This window comes from Cetorhinus maximus, chromosome 7 (assembly GCF_964194155.1).
Source record: "Cetorhinus maximus chromosome 7, sCetMax3.hap1.1, whole genome shotgun sequence".
NCBI classification, from domain to species: Eukaryota; Metazoa; Chordata; class Chondrichthyes; order Lamniformes; family Cetorhinidae; genus Cetorhinus; species Cetorhinus maximus.
The window spans coordinates 60,401,895-60,419,947 of NC_135885.1; the positions used below are offsets into that span (position 1 = coordinate 60,401,895).

General features: G+C 48.0%; 1 protein-coding gene across 1 annotated transcript in view; it reads right to left on the reverse strand.

Annotated features, from left to right (window-relative positions):
• Positions 1-5,357: 5,357 nt before the first annotated feature.
• The window catches only part of ecrg4a (ECRG4 augurin precursor a), a 43,894-nt gene continuing 31,198 nt past the window's right edge, over positions 5,358-18,053 (reverse strand). The window contains exons 4-5 of the mRNA XM_078545577.1: positions 17,189-17,340; positions 5,358-5,785 (exon numbers count right to left, since the gene is read on the reverse strand). Coding sequence (XP_078401703.1) covers positions 5,618-5,785; positions 17,189-17,340 — 320 coding nt within the window. The 3' untranslated portion in view covers positions 5,358-5,617. The remainder of the gene's footprint in view (positions 5,786-17,188; positions 17,341-18,053) is intronic.

The following is an 18,053-nucleotide window of genomic DNA, read 5'->3' on the forward strand; positions in this document are numbered from 1 at the left end:
AAGTAATAAGTTTATAAAGTAGCCAGGGTGATATAGATATATTTTCTTTCCTGTCTTCTGATCATGACAAACTGAAGACTTGTGCTCCAGAATTTGCCACACCCCTAGCCAAGTTGTTCCAGTACAGCTACAACACTGGCACCTACCCGGCCAATTACTGCCCATCCACTCTCGATCATCAGAGAAGTGATGGAGGGGTCATCAACAGTGCCATCACGTAGCACTTGCTTAGCAATAACCTGCTCACTGACATTCAATTTGGGTTCCGCCAGGGCCACTCAGCTCCTGACCTTATTACAGCCTTGGTTAAAACATGGACAAAAGAGCTGAGCTCCAGAGGTGAGGTGAGAGTAACAGCCCTTGACATCAAAGCAGCATTTGACCGAGTGCAGCGTTCAAGGATCCTTAGCAAAACTGGAGTCAATGGGAATCGGATTAAAGCTCACCACTGGTGGAGTCATATCTAGCACAAAGAAAGATGATTGTGATTGCTGAAGGTCAATCGTCTCAGTTCCAGGACATCACTGCAGGAGTTCCTCAGTGTAGTATCCTAGGCCCAACCATCTTGAGCCGCTTCATCAATGAACTTCCCTCCATCATTTGGTCAGAAGTGGGGATGTTTGCACAATGTTCAACACCACTCACGACTCTTCAGAAACTGAAGAAGTCCATGTCCAAATGCGGCAAGATCTGGACAATACCTAGGCTTGGGCTGACAAGTGGCAAATAATATTTGCACCACACAAGTGGCGGGCAATGACCATCTCCAACAAGAGAGAATCCAACCATCACCCCCTGACATTCAATGGCATCATCAGTGCTGAATTCCCCCACTATCAATATCCTGGGTATTACCATTGACCAGAATCTGAACTGGACTAGCCATATAAATACTGTGGCTACAAGAGCAGGTCAGAGGCTAGGAATCCTTCGGTGAGTAACTCACCTCCTGACTCCCCAAAGCCTGTTCACCATCTACGAGGCACAAGTCAGGAGTGTGATGGAATACTTCCCACTTGACTGGATCAACAACTCCAACAACACTCAAGAAGCTTGACACCATCCAGGATAAAGTAGCCCACTTGATTGGCACCCCATCCACAAACATTCACTCCCTCCACCACCGACACACAGTGGCAGCAGTGTGCACCATCTACAAGATGCTCTTTAGAAACTCAACGAACATACGAAATAGGAACAGAAGTTGGCTATTCGGCTTCTTGAGACTGCTGTGCCATTCAATATGATCATGGCTGATCTGTTTGCGTTTCGAATTCCACATTCCCATCTACCTCCAATAACCTTTGATTCCCTTGTCTAACAAGAATCTATCTATCTCTGCCTTAAAAATACCCAATGACCAGCCTCCACCGCCTTGGGAGGCAAAGAGTTCCAAAGCCGCACAGCCTTCAGAGAAAAAGCTTCTCCTCAAACCTGTCCTAAAAGGGTGACTCCTAATTTTAAAACAGTGCCCCTCTAGTTCTGGACTCCCCCACAAGAGGAAACATCCTTTCCATGTCCACCTTGTCAATACCGTTCAGGATCTTATGTACTTCAATCAAGTCACCCCTCACACTTCTAAACTCCAGTTTAGCCCAGTTTGTCTAACCTTTCCTCATAAGACAGACCATTCATTCCAGGTATCAATCCAGTAAACCTCCTTTGAACAGCCTCCAACGCACTTACATCCTTCCTTAAATAAGGAGACCAAAACTGCACGCAATATTCAAGATGTGGTCTCACCAATGCCCTGTATAACTGAAGCATAGCATCCTTACTTTTATGTTCAATTCCTCTCCTAATAAAAGATAGTATTCCATTAGCCTTCTTAATTACTTGCTGTACCCGCACACTAACTTTTTGTGACACATGCACTAGAACATTTATGCATACTCTATGGCCAGGATTTTGCCCTCGTCAGGCAGGCTCGGCAGGGGCAGGCGGGACCCGTCGGGAAGCCAACTGCCGCCCGCAATTGGGGCCCGACCACGATATCACGTTGGCGGGCCAATTAAGGCCCGCCCAGCATGAAACTCATGCTGCAGCACTTAGCACTGCCTGTGTGGGGGCGGAGGAGGGCGACGGGGAACTTCACACGTGCACATGCATAAAGCTACCTCAGGAAGATGAAGATTTTAAAAATTAAAAATAAAGAACTTTAAAATGTTACAAAACATGTCCCCTCATGTGACACTGTCACATGAGCAGGGTCATGTCATTAATAAAATGTTAACATTTTTATTTAATTTTTAAAAGCTGTTGGACGCCTTAACCTTATGAGGTTTCCTAAAAAATCCAAAAGCCACATGGCCTTTTCGCCTGCCTGCCAGCCATAAGGTTTTGTAAGTGAAAAATTTAGTTCAATTATTAATTTAATGGGCTTTATAGGCCTTTTAGCTGTCGACAGATGCGCTGCCGACTCCCATTTGCGCCTGACGTCCGAAATATTGTCATTTTACACTTGTTCAGGTCAGGCGCGCGCCAATGAACTAAAAATAGTGGCCTATGTTTTCTGCCAGTCAGCAGTCTTCGATCCATGCTAATATGTTACCCCCTATACCATGCACTGTTATTTTCCACAATAATCTTTGATGTGGCACCTTATCGAATGCCTTCTGCAAATTCAAGTACAGCATGTCTACAGGCTCCCCTTTATCCACAGCGCATGTTGCTCCTTCAAAGAACTCCAATAAATTGGTTAAACATGATTTCCCTTTCACGAAACCCTGCTGACTCTTCCCGATTACCTTGAGTCTCTCTAAGTGCCCAGCTGTAATCTCCTTAATGATCGACTCTAACACCTTCCCCATGACAGGCGTCAAGCTAACTGGCCTATAGTTTTGTGTTTTCTGCCTCCCTCCCTTCTTGAATAGAGGGAGGCAGAAATAGAATATTTGCTACTTTCCAGTCTGAAGGAACTTTCCCAGGATATAGTGAATTTTGGAAAATTAACACCAATGCATCTACTCCCTCATTTGCCACCTCTTTTAAGACCCCAGAATGAAGTCCACCTGGACCCGGAGACTTGTCAGCCCGCAGCCGTTTGTTCAGTACTACTTCTTTAGTGATTGTAATTTCACCAAATTCCCCTCTCCCTTCCACCTCCTGATTTACAGCTATTACTCAAATGTTTTTTGTATCCTCTGTATCACCAAGGCTCCGTAGACAGCTGCTTCCGAAGCCACGACCACAACCATCTAGAAGGACAAGGACAGCAGACACATGGGAACACCACCACCTGTAAGTTCCCTTCCAAGACACCATCCTTACTTAGAAATATATTGCCGTTCCTTCACTATCACTGGATCAAAATCCTGGAACACCCTTCCTAACAGCACCATGGATGTACCTACACCACGTAGATTGCATTGGTTCAAGAAGGCAGCTCACCACCACCTTCTCAAGGGCAATTAGGGATGGGCAATAAATGCTGGTCTAGGAAGCAACATCCACATTCCATGAATGAATAAATAGAAGAGAATCAGAGTTAATGTTACAGGTCTCTGCATCTGAGTATTTAACTTCTGCATATAGAAGCAGACTGCTTCTAGTAGTAGAGGGGTCAAGAACATGTTATCATGGATACAAGATTAAATTTAGCATAACCAAGGGTAGGAGAGATTTCTTCACACATTTGTGAGACTGGAATTCACATCCATGGACCAGAACCTTCTGCTCTGGAGTCTACATTCAGTGGCAGGCACGGAAGTGGGATTGAATTCTGGTGGGCCAGGATATCATCATCGGGCGTGTACGGGCAGGCCCGACATGCAAAATGATGCAAGATGATGTCGGGTGTGCGTCCCGACAATGCCGCGCGTCATTTCGATATTACATTCAGCGGGCACGCACCGGAGGCAGCTGTGCGCTTGCCGAACTGTCAAAGGCCAATTAAGGCCATTAAGAAATGAATTAACGTCATTAACACCACTGCCCATCCAACCTTAAGGTTGGCAGGCAGGCAAAGAGCCTAAGCGGCCTTCATGTTTTCCAGGAAACCTCATCCACGGGCGGGATGAGGTATCCTGAAGGTTTCATAAAATTAATAAGTTTGGTGAAGTTGACAAACATGTCCCAGCTCACGAGAAAGAGCTTCCTGACACTGTCACATGAGGGGACATGTTTGAATAATTTTTTGCTTGGATTTTAAAAATTTTTTATTGTCTATTCAATCTCCCTGAAGCAGCTCCGTGCCTCAGGGAGATTTCTGCGCTCTTCCGTGCGCATGCGTGAAAGAACACAGGCCCCCACTTTCCCTCCTCCCCCCGCCTGCCCAGGTAGTGTTGAACGTGTATTACGCTGGGTGGGCCTTAGTTCGCCCGCCCACATAAAATGGCAGCACACAGCCGATTGCGGGTGGCGATCGGCTCCGTGCCCACCCTCGCCCAGCCCGCCCAACATAGGTAAAATTCAGCCCCTGGTTTGGGCATGGGTGCTGGCATGTGGTGCAGGTTGAACAGCTGACCACGCATGATCTTGGGCTGTTCAGCTCATTAAATATACATCCGTGAGGATCTCGCCGATTCTTGCGGCGGGGCAGGCAGGAAGTCACCATCCCCGCTGTTACCTCATATGGCCTGAGGTCCTGGTGCTCTATTTAAAGGGCACTCAGACAGCCTGCACTATCCCTTCCACCTTTGCCCGGCCTCGGCTCCACACTTACCTGCTAACCCTTCCTCCCTTCCTTGGTCATCCTCCACACAACTTGCACTGCCACCACCCAGTCTCAAGCATAGGCTGGCATTTGGACACTCCCCAAAGAGGACAATGCAGCGTCAACTCACCATTAATCATGGAAGAAATCGACCTTACCAGGTGCACACCGCTTATGTGCAGATGGGAATGTGAGCGTTCTAATTTCTCGCTGGTGGGGAACTTACTTTGGTGGGGGAGCTTAATTTTGGTGAGGTGGCCTTTTAATGGGCATGCTAATGTATGCAAAAAGGCTTCCTGACATTGTTCATCGGGAAGCTCAATCCACCTTTAACTCATCTTTAAAATCCCAAGAACGTAATTACTGAAGTTCAGTCCGCCGTCAGGAAACTGATTTTTGGCCTCCCACTAAATTAGTTTCCCCTGTACGTCAAGCTTCCCACTGCTGGCAGGACCAGAAGATGCCACCCAGGGTTAGTGGTTGAGGAAGAAAGCAAACTTTACATTCAAGGTTAGATTGAATAGGTGGTCAAAGGATTAGGGGGAGTAAAGAACTATTTTCTCATCCGAAGGGCAAAAGATTTAAAAAGGGATAAGATTATTGAGCCTAACCAGCATCATAGGAAAACTAACAACACTTTATCCATGACTTGTATTGATAAAATGTGCAATGGATAACACTTTTAAAATGTTTGATCAGAAAATGCAGAATACCATTTTATAAAGCAGAGCAAATAATTACAGAAATGGTACATTCGCATTCAAGGAATAATTCTAATGTTCAATAACCTTTATTTCTATAATTTGATATGTTCTGAACAACTCACACAAAGCTATTTATTATAGCAACAACGTTCAATTTATAATATGTAGGAAATTTCTTGTTCAAGAAAAAGATGCATATCATGTCACCAGGTGAGATAAAGCTAAACAACGTAATGTTTATTAATTACATCTTGTTGCTTTAATAGTCATCATAGTTAACATTAGCACCGTGGCGCATGGATTGGGAATAATAGGGGCCAGTTGGAGAATTCTCATCATAATGGTGTCGATTGTAAAACCGGGAGTGGTCATCATGAATAGTGCCCTGATGCACGCTCATCCAGTACGCAACAGCTTCTTCAAATTTCTGCAGGATAATATTTTTAAAAATTAACACTTGAGAATTAATTTTCAAAACACAATTGTTTTTAAACTGATAATAAATGGAGAAATCACTGCACCTTGCTGTAAATTAAAAAGTGAAAAAAAAGTTAACCCTTGAATATAGCAGCTCAGTTCAAGATTGAAGAGCACATAAAGCCAAAACTTTCAATAGAATCAATCTTCTGTGAAGTGTTTCAGAAAATGTGTTTATTCTGAAATGGATGATAAACTAATAAGCAGCATTCCAAACATGAGTTCGTTTAAAATATTCACATTCTTTCATATCTTTCTGTAAGGATCTTAACACTGTAATCTGAAATTATAATTGGACCTCCAATGACCTCCACCATCACAGCCATTTTCTATGGCCACAACTTCTTCTCTATGTCTCTATTCTAGAACCTGGCCTGCTCCTGCAGTTCTCCACTCCACTGTGAAAATGTTTTTATACTATGCTGAGCTCACACTGCCTAATGGTTCCAATCTTCCTCTGGATTCTATTCCATTGCTGCCAAATAAATTTTGCTTTGCCACTTTCCATGGTCGTGCTTTATTCATCCTACGGAACTCCTCAATCATCATTCACTGGACTAACTCCTCAAATGCCTGCTAGTGCCCCATTCTTCTGTAATCCTCACCTCCCTCCAGCTATTTCCTTAGACAAACCCACTCATCTGTATTGATCTGGTGGATTTATTTCTTGGCCTCCTTGGTTTTGCTGCTCTCAGCCCTTGGGTTTCATTCCCACTGCCTCTCACTTGTCTGCTGATATGCTGGATCTGCAATTGTGAACTACTGATGACTAAGACCATTGCTCACCTCCGCATGGGGCCCCAGCATCAACCTGGAGTCATGCGTCATGGTCGACTCTCCATGACTTCTTGGATTCCAGCCCACTACTAACTTGCTGACTGATACTCTGCTGCTCAACTGCTGGACTCAGTCACCTCCTGCATTGATGCTCAAAGCTGACTACACCCTGTCAAAAAAGTCCATTGTTTTCCCACCGTAGCACTTCTAGTTCAACTTTGGATTTTCATATTGTGTTCTTTCCATTCTCTAATTACAATCAAGACGCTTCTATCACACTCTTTGCCATGACTACGTAACCTGAATTTCCTGTTCTATTTGCAACTGCAGCTTTTTTAATTGAACTTATTAATCACTTCCACCCCCGATATTTCCCTCCTCTTCTGTTCTGTTTCATCCCCTTCTTCTCACTCAGTCATACCATCTTTCATTCCTACCCCTGGGTACTTTTCCCTCGCCCCATGCTTCCTTCCCCTCCAAATTTTTACCTCAATCCTTCACTTTTGTCTCCCTACTCTCCTGCTGCTGTTCTAAGCTTGAATCTCCTTTGAGTAACCCCACAGCTATCTTGATAAAAGCAAAATACTGCAGTTGGAGGAAGTCTGAAATAAAAACAGAAAGTGCTGGAAAAACTCAGCAGGTTTGGCAGCATCTGTGGAGAGAGAAACAGAATTAACGTTTTGAATCCAACACAACTTCTTCAGAGCTGAAGAGAGATAGGGATATGGCGGGTTTTATGCTTTTCAAAAAAGGGGGAAGATCAGGTAGAACAAAAGGAAAGGTCAGGGACATGTTGGAGGGCAGGAGGGGTTAAATAACAAAGATGTGATGGAACAAAAGACAAAGGGAATGGTAATGGTTGTAGTAAAGAAACAATACATGGGTCCAGAGCACATGTTAATGTCAGAATAAAGGACAGCTCTGTCTGAAAGCAAAAACATAAAAACAAGATATAGACTGGCACTTGGCAAACCAAAGGACTAAAATGTAAGACAGAACTCATGGTCTGAAGTTTGTGAAGTCAATATTGAGTCTAGCTGTAACGTGCCTAATCAGAAATGTGGTGTCATTTCTCAAGCTTGTGTTGGGCTTCAGTGGAACATTGCAGCAGGCCCAGGACATAAGTGTGAGGATGAGGGATCCCACAGCTACCTTAATAAGCATCTCAGAAAAGTTGACTGAGGCACCTGTTGCTGCATAATCTGCCCAGGTCACACTCACCTACCACTGGCCTATAGCTCCCGGTCCTCCATCACCTGCGACTTCAAATTCTCATCCTTGTGTTGAAGTCCCTTCATGGCCTTGCCCTCCCCATCTCTGTTTCCTTCTGTAGCTTAAAAAGCCTCCTAAGCTTCTGCATTCCTCCAACTCTGCCATCTTGTCTTTCCCCCACTGCTTTTTACCTTGTCTTAGCTATCTAGAAGTTCTGTGATACCCTCAACCTCTCTGCCTCTCCACCTTTCTCTTCTCTCTGCCTCTTCACCTCTCTGCCTCTCCACCTCTCTTTCCTCTCTACCTCTCCACCTCTCTGCCTCTCCACCTCTCTCTCCTTTAAGATCCTCATCAAAATCTACCTCTTTAATCTTTTTTTTTGCAAAAATATACTTTATTCATAAAATATCTTCAACCACATTCCAAACCATTTCAAAATCACCATTACAAAGGTACAATCAGGTTCAACTTTTACAACATGTATCACAAGGTGCATCAGTACAAACAATGAATATTACAATCATTTGCAGACATTCATTTTGGGCTGTACAGCCTGAGGGGCTGTACACAGTTCCCAGCCCCTTGGTGCACTGTGGCAGAAAGGTCTTAGGCAGCGACCCTTCCCCATTGCGCCTTTGCAGCGGCTGCCCCAAGCTTTAGTGCGTCCCTCAGCGCGTAGTCCTGGACTTTGGAATGTGCCTGTCTGCAACACTCGGTCGGGGACAACTCTTTGCGCTGGAAGACCAACAAGTTTCGTGCAGACCAAAGAGCATCTTTCACCGGGTTGATGATTCTCCAGCTGCTGTTGATGTTTGTCTCAGTGTGTGTCCCTGGGAACAGCCCATAGAGCAAAGAGTCCTGTGTCACAGCACTGCTCAGGATGAACCTTGACAAAAACCACTGTATCTCTCTCCAGACCTTCTTTGTAAAGGCACAATCTACAAGGAAGTGAACAACGGTCTCTTCCCCACCACAGCCACCTCGAGGGCAACGTGCCGAGGGGGTGAGACTCCTGGTGTGTAGGAAGGATCTGACGGGGAGGGCCTCTCTCACCACCAGCCAAGCTACGTCTTGGTGCTTGTTGGAAAGTTCTGGCGATGAGGCATTCTGCCAAATGGCTTTGACAGTCTGCTCGGGGAACCATCCGACAGAATCCACCCTCTCCTTTTCCCTCAGGGCCTCTAAGACGTTACGTGCCGACCACTGCCTGATGGACTTGTGGTCAAAGGTGTTTCTTTGCATAAATTTTTCCACGAGGGACAGGTGGTACAGCACGGTCCAACTACTTGGAGCGTTCCGCGGCAGCGTGGCCAGACCCATCCTTCGCAACACCGGGGACAGGTAGAACCTCAGCACGTAGTGACACTTGGTGTTTGCATACTGAGGGTCTACGCACCGCTTGATGCAGCCACACTCAAAGGTGGCCACCAGTATGAGGGCGATGTTGGGCACGTTTTTTCCCCCTTTATCTAGAGGCTTGTATATCGCGTCCCTGCGGACATGATCCATTTTCGACCTCCAGATAAAGCGAAGGATGGCTCTGGTGATCGCCACCACGCAGGAGTGTGGAATGGGCCAGACCTGCGCCACGTACAGCAACAGCGAGAGTGCCTCACACCTGATGACCAGGTTCTTACCCGCAATGGAGAGGGAGCGTCGCTCCCACATGCCCAGTTTCCTTTTCACCATAGACACTCGCTCCTTCCAGTTTCTAACGCATTCCCGGTCCCTCCAAACCATCTCCCCAGCACCTTCAGGCCGTCAGCCCTGACAGTGAAGGGGACCAAGGATCGGTCAGCCCAGTTCCCGAAGAACATGGCCTCACTCTTCCCACGATTTACCTTGGCTCCCGAGGCCAGTTCAAACTGGTCACAGATGTGGATCAGTCTGCGCACCGACAGCGGATCCGAGCAGAAGACGGCGACATCATCCATGTACAGGGAGGCTTTGATCTGAGTGCCTCCACTGCCTGGGATCATCACTCCTCTTATGCCCGGATCCTCCCTGATGGACTCAGCAAAGGGTTCTATGCAACACACGAAAAGAACAGGCGAGAGAGGACAGCCCTGCCTGACTCCAGATTTAATCAGAAAGGTATCTGATTCCCACCCATTGATTGAGACTGCACTACTGATGTTAGTGTAGAGCAGTTGGATCCAATTGCGAATTCCCTCCCCAAACCCCATTTTGGAGAGCACATCCACCATGTAGGTGTGCGATATTCTGTCAAAGGCCTTCTCCTGATCCAGGCTGATGAGGCAGGTATCCACACCCCTGTCCTGTACATAGGCAATCGTATCCCTGAGCAGCGCCAGGCTGTCAGAGATCTTCCTGCCCGGCACAGTGCAGGTCTGGTCGGGGTGGATCACCAATTCCAGAACGGATTTGACCTGATTGGCGATGACCTTGGACAGAATCTTATAGTCCACATTCAACAGTGAAATGGGTCGCCAATTTCTAATTTCCTCTCTTTCCCCCTTGTGCTTGTAGATGAGGGTGATAATGCCTTTCCTCATGGATTCTGACATACTGCTGGCCAGGAGAATACTCTCGTACACTTCTAGCAGGTCTGGGCCGATCCAGTCCCACAGAGCCGAATACAACTCCGCCGGCAAGCCGTCGCTTCCGGGAGTTTTACTCTTCTCAAAGGACTCAAGGGCCTTAGTCAGTTCGTCAGGAGTTAGCGGTTTGTCCAGGCTCTCCCGTGTACTGTCGTCTAAGACCTCCGTGATAGAGGACAGGAAGGACTGGGAGGCCGTGCTGTCTGTGGGCTTCACGTCATACAATCCGGCATAAAAGGATTTGCTGATCCTCAAAATGTCGAACTGTGATGACCTTACTGAGCCGTCTTCTTCCTTCAGGCTGCTGATCACAGAGCTCTTTCTGTGTACCTTTTGGAAGAAGAAACGTGAGCACGTCGCATCCTGCTCTACGGAGCGGACTCTGGAACGGAAGATGATCTTGGAGGCCTCTGAGGCGAAGAGCGAGGCTCGCTGCCTCTTCACCTCTTGGAGTTCCTCCTTGACATCGACACCCATCGACTGCAGCTGGGGCAGGTTCTGCATGTTTTTCTGGAGTCGGGACATTTCCCTCTGTTCCTTTCTAGCTTTCTGGGTGCCTTTGAGAATGAAAAACCTCTTGATGTTTCCCTTGATCTCTTCCCACCAGTGTGTCAGGGACTCAAAGAGGGTTTCACGGTTCTCCAACCTTTGTAATCCCTCTTGAGCTCCTCAATGTTCTCTGGGGTCAGCAGTTGCACGTTTAGCTTCCATGCCCCCCCTGCCCACCCTCTGGTCCTTCTCTAAGCAGTGGTCAGAGAAAAACACCGGCTTGACATCGGTAGATCTGACTGCGAATGCACGGGACACAAACAGGAAGTCTATCCCGTCTGGCTGCAACCAGGTGTATCTACGCTGCGCTCCATCTGCAGGGTTGCTGAAGACGTCGTGCAGCTTGGCATCCTTAACTGTTTCCATCAGGGATCTGGACGTAGCGTCCAATCTGCTGTCGGCGCTGCCGGATTGTCCAGCCGCATCGATGATGCAGTTGAAGTCACCGCCCAGAATGACCGGCCTGGAGGTTGCCAGCAGCAGTGGGAGCTGCTGAAAAACCTCCAGCCGCTCGGCCCCTTGTGACGGGGCGTACACGTTAATTAACCGGAGTGGAGCATTCTTGTACATTACGTCTGCTAAGAGGAGGCGCCCGCCCACCACCTCCTTAACCTCGGAGATGGTGAAGTTGCCTCCCCGCAGCAGAATACCCAGGCCGGAGGAACGAGAATCGTTTCCGCCCGACCAGATCGATGGCCCGTGGGACCACCATCGTGACCACTGCCTGTAGGAGCTGAGGTGCCCACTCCTGCAGAAACAACAGGTCAGCTTTGACCTTGGCAAGGTAGTCCAAGGTCACAACACATCGCGTAGTAGATTAAATGCTACGCACATTTATGGATACAATCTTTAAACCCATTTTAAAGCATTTATTCTCTTACCAAACCTGTTGTCTCTGAGAGTCCAAGACCTTTAGTCTGCTCCTTCATATCCGTAGTGAGCTCAAATTGCCTCACTTTGGATGGGCTGAGGAAATCCCCATTGGCCGTGTTCTGCTCGGGTGGCATCTGGGGGTCCGTGCAGAGAGCAGGGTTTGAAATGACCTTTGTTGGAGAAGCTTCTCCAATCCTCTCCCCCTCTGGGGCGTTGCTGCTCCCGCCTTCCCGGAGCTGGGGTGCGCTGAGCGCCTCACTGCTCCCAGATTCCTAGGACTGCGGTGCACTGGCCTCTTCGGTTTGTAGGCAAAGTTGGGGTGCGCTGGTCTCCTCATTGTCTCTAATGTTCTGGAGCTCAGGTGTCTCGTCCTCCAACTCCCTAGAGCTTTGCCGCTTCTTCTGTCAGTGCCGCCCTCGCACTTCTTCGTCCGAAGAGCTGCTGCCTTTGTCATCCGTGTCGGATGGGAGACACCTCTTGCCACTTGTCTGGGATATGGCTTGGTTCCTTCTTAGCCCCTTCTTCCTTTTGGCTCTCTTCACCGTCTGCCACTCCCCCTGCTGCTTTTCCACTGCTGCCTCCTCCTCCTCCATTGATTCGCTCTCCTGAGGAGTGGGAGGTTCAGGGGGTAGTGCTGTTGATTGGCTATCTGTTGCCTCAATCTTTTTCTCCACCTTGTCTCTCTCTGTGTCCTCCTTTGTCCCGTTGTTCTCCCTGGGGGCCTTGGTGGTTGGAGTGACACGAAGCATTTCTCTTGCTTCCCCCTCGTTGGCTTTGGCTGCCTGTGCATAAGTACGGCAACGTTTGGGGCAGGTCCTGTAGAGGTGGCTTGCCTCGCCACACAGGTTGCAGCACTTAGCCTGTTTGCAGTCTTTTGTCTGGTGCCCTTCCTGTTTGCAGTTCTTGCAGAGGGCAGCGCTGCAGTTGGCCACCACATGACCAGCCTTGCCGCATGAGCGACAAAGTTTGGGTTGCCCAGCGTAGACAAGGTAGCCACGGCTTCCCCCGAAAGCGAATCTGGAAGGAGGGTGGAAGGTGGCTCCCTTACCATCGGTCTTGAGCATGACCTTAACCTGGTGTTTGCATGTCCAGATCCCCAAATCGTCTCTAACCGCGGTGCAGCTCCCAACCTTATCGAAATACCTGGTGAGGAAGGTGAGCACGTCGGCGACTGGGACGTAGGGGTTGTAAATATGCACCGTCACCACCCGGTCCTGTTGCAACGGCAGAGCAAAGAGTGGCTCCGCCGTCAGGATCTTCATCTCCGGCAGGTCTTTCTTCTCCTCGAACACCTTCAGGAACTTGACGCAGGCTGCCACTTGCTTGAACGTCACATCGAAATATCCCGCGCTGGGGAAGTCCTGCAGGCAGTAGATCTCCGCAGCTTCGAATCCACACGCCTTTAACAGGATCCTCCTGGTGAAGAAGGCCCGATTCATAGATGCTCCTCCTTCGCTGTCCTTCACCGTGACTCGGACGGTGTTAGATACCCCATGGTATGGGGTTCGATTGGTTATAGCATTTGCTTCACGGCCTTGCCCTGGCAGAACCATGATCATGGTCTCTCCCCTGCCAGGTAAGTATAATCCTCCTCTTTAATCACCTCTTTCTCTGGCTTGGTGTCATTTTTTTCCAAAATGAAGCACAATGGGGTGCATTCATTCCCACATTAAAGATGTTATATAAATACAAGTTTTGGTTCCCTCGTGTTGCAGGTTATTTATATCCTACTCATAATGGGGCATTAATTCAAAAGTAGCTTGCTGAATGCCTGGCGGCCATTAACCTCCATTTGGGCAGAAAATTTTATGCAGCTCAAGCCGACTTTAAAAATAGATGTTCCCATTATCCCCTGACAATAAAAGGACACTGAAGCATTTGTAAAGAGACAGGCTACAAGCAGCCATGCCTTGTGGATAAATTATAATTAGTGGGGAAAAAAGGATATTCAAGGACTTTTAAACAGCAGGGGCTGTTCTTACCATGATGATGTCCTTTCTTTGAAAATCACGTAACAGAATCAATTAAGTTGTCAAGAGAAAGTGTTTAGGTAGGTTTATATAATAATGACACCTGTAGAGGAATCAGCACTTATGTTGAGAAGTGAAACTTAGATTGGTACAAGTCAAAAAACCTTGGCAGGTCTATTCAGTGGCTAGCTGCCAGAAGTCTGGTTTGGCATCTTGCTCCCAGCTGTTATCACTGCTATCAAAAGTGTATACCCAAGATCTAGAATTGTCTATCATTCTATTTTAGCTCCATATTTTATAAGGCTGTGACTCCAATTTTGACCCAAAGGTGATAAATCACAAAAATTATCTGGGGTTCTTTTATAGTTGATTTGCTTAATGTAAGCTCTTGTTATTATTTATTGCTAAATTGCTATACACCCTCCACCACACAGACACACACAGATAGACACAGACAGACATAGATACATACACAGGCACAGAGACAGACACACAGACAAACAGACAGAGGCACACACATATACAGACAGATACAGACATACACACAGACAGACAGAGAGAGAGAGACACACGCGCACACACACACACACACACTGGCACAGGCAGCAGCAAAAGCCTCGATCCTGGTATTTACTAGTTGTCTCCTTTGTTGAGCTGTTAGGAAAGTTTCAAAATTTAAATTTTTGGTGGACATCTTTATTACACTATACCCCTGTGCTGAGTGACATCATTGTGCTTTGTTCTTTATAAGTGATAATAATTGCTCAGTTAAAATCACCGAGAGGCAAACACCCTGATAGCACATACTAGTCTTACCCAGAAAACAAAGCATTCTCATAAGGAGTAGCACGGTTTAGCTTAAAAAGCATAGAATTCTGGCAGCAACAGCTACTCTTGCTGAGTTCCTTTGAATGAAGGATGCATCCCCCCTTCCCACTTCCACTCCCGCCCTTCCCACTTCCACTCCCGCCCTTCCCACTTCCACTCCCGCCCTTCCCACTTCCACTCCCGCCCTTCCCACTTCCACCCCCACTTCCCACTTCCACCCCCACCCTTCGCACTTCCACCCCCGCCCTTCCCACTTCCACCCCCACCCTTCCCACTTCCACCCCCACCCTTCCCACTTCCACCCCCGCCCTTCCCACTTCCACTCCCGCCGTCCCCACTTCCACCCCCACCCTTCCCACTTCGACTCCCGCCCTTCCCACTTCCACCCCCACCCTTCCCACTTCCACTCCCGCCCTTCCAACTTCCACCCCCGCCCTTCCCACTTCCACCCCCGTCCTTCCCACTTCCACCCCCCCTTCCCACTTCCACCCCCACCCTTCCCACTTCCACCCCCACCCTTCCCACTTCCACCCCGGCCCTTCCCACTTCCACCCCCGTCCTTCCCACTTCCACCCCCGTCCTTCCCACTTCCACCCCCCCCTCCCACTTCCACCCCCCCCTCCCACTTCCACCCCCGCCCTTCCCACTTCCACCCCCACCCTTCCCACTTCCACCCCCACCCTTCCCACTTCCACCCCCGCCCTTCCCACTTCCACTCCCGCCGTCCCCACTTCCACCCCCACCCTTCCCACTTCGACTCCCGCCCTTCCCACTTCCACCCCCACCCTTCCCACTTCCACTCCCGCCCTTCCAACTTCCACCCCCGCCCTTCCCACTTCCACCCCCGTCCTTCCCACTTCCACCCCCCCTTCCCACTTCCACCCCCACCCTTCCCACTTCCACCCCCACCCTTCCCACTTCCACCCCGGCCCTTCCCACTTCCACCCCCGTCCTTCCCACTTCCACCCCCGTCCTTCCCACTTCCACCCCCCCCTCCCACTTCCACCCCCCCCTCCCACTTCCACCCCCACCCTTCCCACTTCCACCCCCATCCTTCCCACTTCCACCCCCACCCTTCCCACTTCCACCCCCGCCCTTCCCACTTCCACCCCCGTCCTTCCCACTTCCACCCCCCCCCTCCCACTTCCACCCCCACCCTTCCCACTTCCACCCCCGCCCTTCCCACTTCCACTCCCGCCCTCCCCACTTCCACTCCCGCCCATCCCACTTCCACTCCTGCCCTTCTCACCTCCACCCCCCGCCCTTCCCACTTCCACCCCCACCCTTCCCACTTCCACCCCCACCCTTCCCACTTCCACCCCCACCCTTCCCACTTCCACTCCCGCCCTTCCAACTTCCACCCCCGCCCAGGGTTAGTGGTTGAGGCAGAAAGCAAATTTTAACATTCAAGATTAGATTGAATAGGTGATCAAAGGAATAGGATGAGTAAAGAACTATTGTCCACTTAAGGGCCTCAATTGGAGGCGGAGCGTGAAGACCATTCATGGGCCTTCCTGCCATAGGCTTAAGTGGGGTGGAGGTGGGAAGGTGGTGAGGACCCACCCGCCAGCCTCTCACCTGATTAAATGACCCCACCAAACTCATCACAGGGGAAGGTACAACATCCTGCCCAATTACTTCACCAAAGAACTGAATCAAGTTAATATACACAATTTTCCTTGAACAAATCAGAGTGGACTTTCATTGATTAGCTGATACTTTTCAACTGTCAAATTGTTGTCCCTAAAAATTTCTCACCAGGCTGTCTGACCTGTAATTGTCAGTTTATCCTTTTACCCTTTTCTGAATAGAAGTGTAAAATTTGCAATCTTCCTCTGGCATTGCCCATATATTTAAAGAGCATTGGAATTATGTAGCCAGAGCCTCCACAATTTTCACTCTTATTCCCTCAGTAATCTAGGATGGATCCCATCTGGACCAGGTTATGTTTCTACTTTGAGGACTTCCAACTTAAGTATCTCTTTATATTTTTTAAAATCACAATAGCTGCAGTGTGTACTATCTGCAGCAACTCACCAAGGCTCCTTCGACATCAATTTCCAAACCCACAACCTCTACCATCTAGAAGGACAAGGGCAGCAGATGCATGGGAACACCGCCACCTAGAAGTTCCCCTCCAAGTCACACACCATCCTGAAATATATCACCGTTCCTTCGCTGTCACTGTGTCAAAAAGCTGGAGATCCCTCCCTAATGGTACTGTGGATATACCTACACTACATGGGCTGTAGCGGTTGAAGAGGGCAGCTCACCGCCACTTTCTCAAGGGCAATTAAGGATGGGCAAGAAATGCTGGTCTTTGCCAGCAATGCTTGTATTCCATGAAAATACCTTGTAGACAGGAATATGAAGAATACAATCCTCCACCTCAAATAGCAGAGCCACAACAATAAGCTCAACTGTGTTTACCATCCCACCCACCTCCCAGTGAGTTAACACCTTCAGGGCAGGAAGGTGGTGAAAGGAGAAAATTTTAAACAGGTAAAATGATGCATTTGTTAAGTTGGTGATTGAGAAAATAACACAAATTAAGCTTGGCAAACAATGATGCAGCATACTCACAGCTTCAGAATATCCCATGTTCATAAGCTGCTGATACCACTGCTGAACATCCTCACGAGATCTATCCCACAGATACCGTCTTGAACGCTTCAAACTATTCAAAAACGCTTTCGCCTTGGACTCAGGAACTGAAACAGCCAATTTCTCATCAGCTAAAAAATGTCAAAAACAGTAACAAAAATTTTGAGTCATCCAAATTAGTAAGAACATGCATTTACATAGCAGTTTAGAATCCAAAGTACTTAACATTCTATGTGAATGCACACAGAGTTCACAACAAGGTAGATGAATTGACAGTACAAATAGAAGTAAACAGGTATAATCCAATTGCCATTATGGACACATGGCTGCAGGGTGACCAAGGCTGGGAACTGAATAATCAAGGGTATTCAATTTTTAGGAAGGATAGGCAAAAAGGAAAAGGAGGTGGGGTAGCACTGCTAAAAAACAATAAGATTGTACATTACTGAGAGAGGATCTTGGATCAGAAGATCAAGGTGGAGGATTAGTTTGGGTGGAGTTAAGAAACAGTAAGGGGCAGCAAGCATTGGTTAGGAGTGTTTATAGGCCACCAAACAGTAGCGGTAATGTAGGATACGGTATAAATCAGGAAATTAAAAGTGCATGCAACAAGGGTAATACAGCAATTATGGGGACTTCAATCTACATATATACTGCGTAAGCCTAATTAGCACTAATGCTGTGGAGGTCAAATTTCTGGAATGTAAATGGGATGGTTTTCTAGGACAGCATATTGAGAACCAACTAGAGAATTAGCTATTTTAGATCTAGTATTGTGGAATGAGAAAGGGTTAATTATTAATCTCATTATAAAGGAGCCTTTAAGGAAGAGTGATCATAATAT